The 2,380-nt window shown below is 31.1% G+C and overlaps 1 protein-coding gene across 1 annotated transcript in view; it reads left to right on the forward strand.

Moving 5' to 3' along the window:
- LOC111371116 (phosphate transporter PHO1-like) overlaps positions 1 to 2,380 on the forward strand; it is an 18,310-nt gene that overhangs the window by 889 nt on the left and 15,041 nt on the right. Inside the window, exon 3 of the mRNA XM_022993024.1 lies at positions 2,226 to 2,326. Coding sequence (XP_022848792.1) covers positions 2,226 to 2,326 — 101 coding nt within the window. The remainder of the gene's footprint in view (positions 1 to 2,225; positions 2,327 to 2,380) is intronic.

A 2,380-nucleotide genomic window follows, 5' to 3' on the forward strand; every position in this document is an offset into this window, starting at 1 on the left:
TAAGTCCAATTCAATAAATTTTTACTGAGGAAGTACCCGTCGCCCTGCTGATCTCATCAGACTCTTCCTATCCCCCAAGATCCCCTAAACTTATGAAGTCTCATTTCTCAAGTGAAACAATTCGTTAACATACCGTCTAGCCATTCTAAATATCTTACTTCGTGTAGATAAATATTCTTAAAAATAATAGATTACGTGTCATTTACATCCTCACACCGATTCTTACTAGTTAGAGTAGAGCGTGTGTTGTATGCTATTCTAAAATGCTTTATAAGTACTGTAAAAATAGTAATTGAAGATGTGCGAATAACAACAAATTTGTGAAAATAATTTAAATAGTCGAGGAAGTCAAGTAGAATAGTCCCTTCATTTACCCTTCTGGTCTGAATTTAACATGCAACAAAATACCACCATTTCATCATCACTTGATATGCATCGAATTTATCGATTGAAATTATTTATCATAGACAGGCATTATGTCCCCTCCATTTACCTTCTTTACTTCTTTACATCTTTACATTCATTGAATAAATCAGTTGGAATAAAACTCTCATTTTGTTTAAAAAAATTACTGAATTTAATTTAAGATATAATAAAGTGAAATTAATATATCAAATGTACATTGATGAGAACTAAATAGTTGACAGAATAATTTATAATAATATTGTTTAAATAGTTAAATATATTAAACACATAATGAAAAATGAAAAATAAAGTATTATTGAAATAATTGAATTATAGTATGGCTAAATCGTTCAAAAATGATTCTTACTTGATGTGATATTTAATATATTGTAGATTATTCAACTCTTCATACGTGAAATCAGAATATTTTCGTAATTAAAATAAATCTAACTATTTTATTTTTCAATAATACTAATATCATTTACTTCAATTTTGAATTTTCTAGGAAAATATTTTAAGTATGAGGACTGATTACTTATTTTACTAAAATTTCACAGGGTTAATGTTTTACTTGCTAATGCCGATGAATGAGAGAAAAAATAAATAAATAAATAAATTATTCATCAAAGAGCATAAAGTAGATATAAAACAAATTCAAGTTGCAGTGTGTACAGTTTTTCTGACATTATAATTGTTTCTTTACATTACTATTCTTCCAATTAAGAGCATGTTTGAACCCGATTTTTTCACAAAAAAAATTGATTTTTTTATCGTTATTTCACTATTTTAGTCATCATATTTGACTTCTTCTCTCATAGGTGGATCCCACTTTTCTCTTAACGGTCAAAAAATCAATTCTCAAAATCACTCCCAAACAGGCTCTAAATTTGAAATGATTTTATATTCGAAAATTAACAAAGTGTTATTTGCCGTATTTCCACCTATCAAAAAATATAAAAAACTTAAATGCTAGCGCACCTAACACGTGTTCGAGTGCTTATATAAAAAATATATATATATACCACCCAAAACAGAGAGTCTATGCTTAAGGTGGTGCAATCCTATAAGGATTGAAACTTGTTTAAAGAGTCCGCCATTAATGCCGTTTTTAAGTGCTTCTACCTACAATTAATTTATGTTACGAAAAATAAAAATAAAAAAAAATATATTTATTAATTAGAATTATATTCTTATTTTAGTACTTTACAGTAAAGAAAGTTCCATAAACATCTGCAGTGGAATCTGCGATACTCACCATAAAGCCGATCGAAATATTCATGAATCGGCCGGCTTGATTGCTCAATCTTTCCTATTCATCCTAGTGAAAAAACCAATTAAGAACAGTCAACCCGGTTTATTTTTAGGAGAATTTTAAATTTTGAGTGTGTTGTAACTTGTGGGTGCTTTAGTAAATTTATTTTTGTTGTTAGAAATATATAAATATATGGATTAATTTCACAAAGGGTCATTGAACTTACCTAAAAATTGCAAAACAGTCACTGAAGTTACAAACTTGCAGAAACGATCACTTAACTGACTAGCGCTTTTACTAACGGTCACTGAAGTTTACAAACTTGCAGAAACGGTTACTATTAGGATCGTTATGATTTTAATTCAAACTTAAAGGACCAAAACACGTGACGTAGAATCTTGAGGACCTCAAGTGAAAATTACATGGGGGCGAAAAAAGGAAAAAGAGGGATGGGGTTTCTCTCTCTTTTGGCATAGCGGGCCCCAGCGGGAGGCTCGCACGATGGGCTATTAACTTAGTGGTAAAGCGCGCCCCTAATAATTGTGTTGTTGTGCCTGATGAACGCTAGCGGCATGCTTAACACATGCAAGTCGGACAAAAAGTGGTGTTTCCAGCGGGCAGATGCTAAGATGGAATAGATGCGCTAATGTGCCTAATATCCGAGCTACGGTATGATGAGAAACTATTCCTCCCGGAACAAAAGAATCAAAACCTTCCAGATTT

The sequence above is a fragment of the Olea europaea genome, chromosome 22 (genome assembly GCF_002742605.1).
Source record: "Olea europaea var. sylvestris chromosome 22, O_europaea_v1, whole genome shotgun sequence".
NCBI classification, from domain to species: Eukaryota; Viridiplantae; Streptophyta; class Magnoliopsida; order Lamiales; family Oleaceae; genus Olea; species Olea europaea.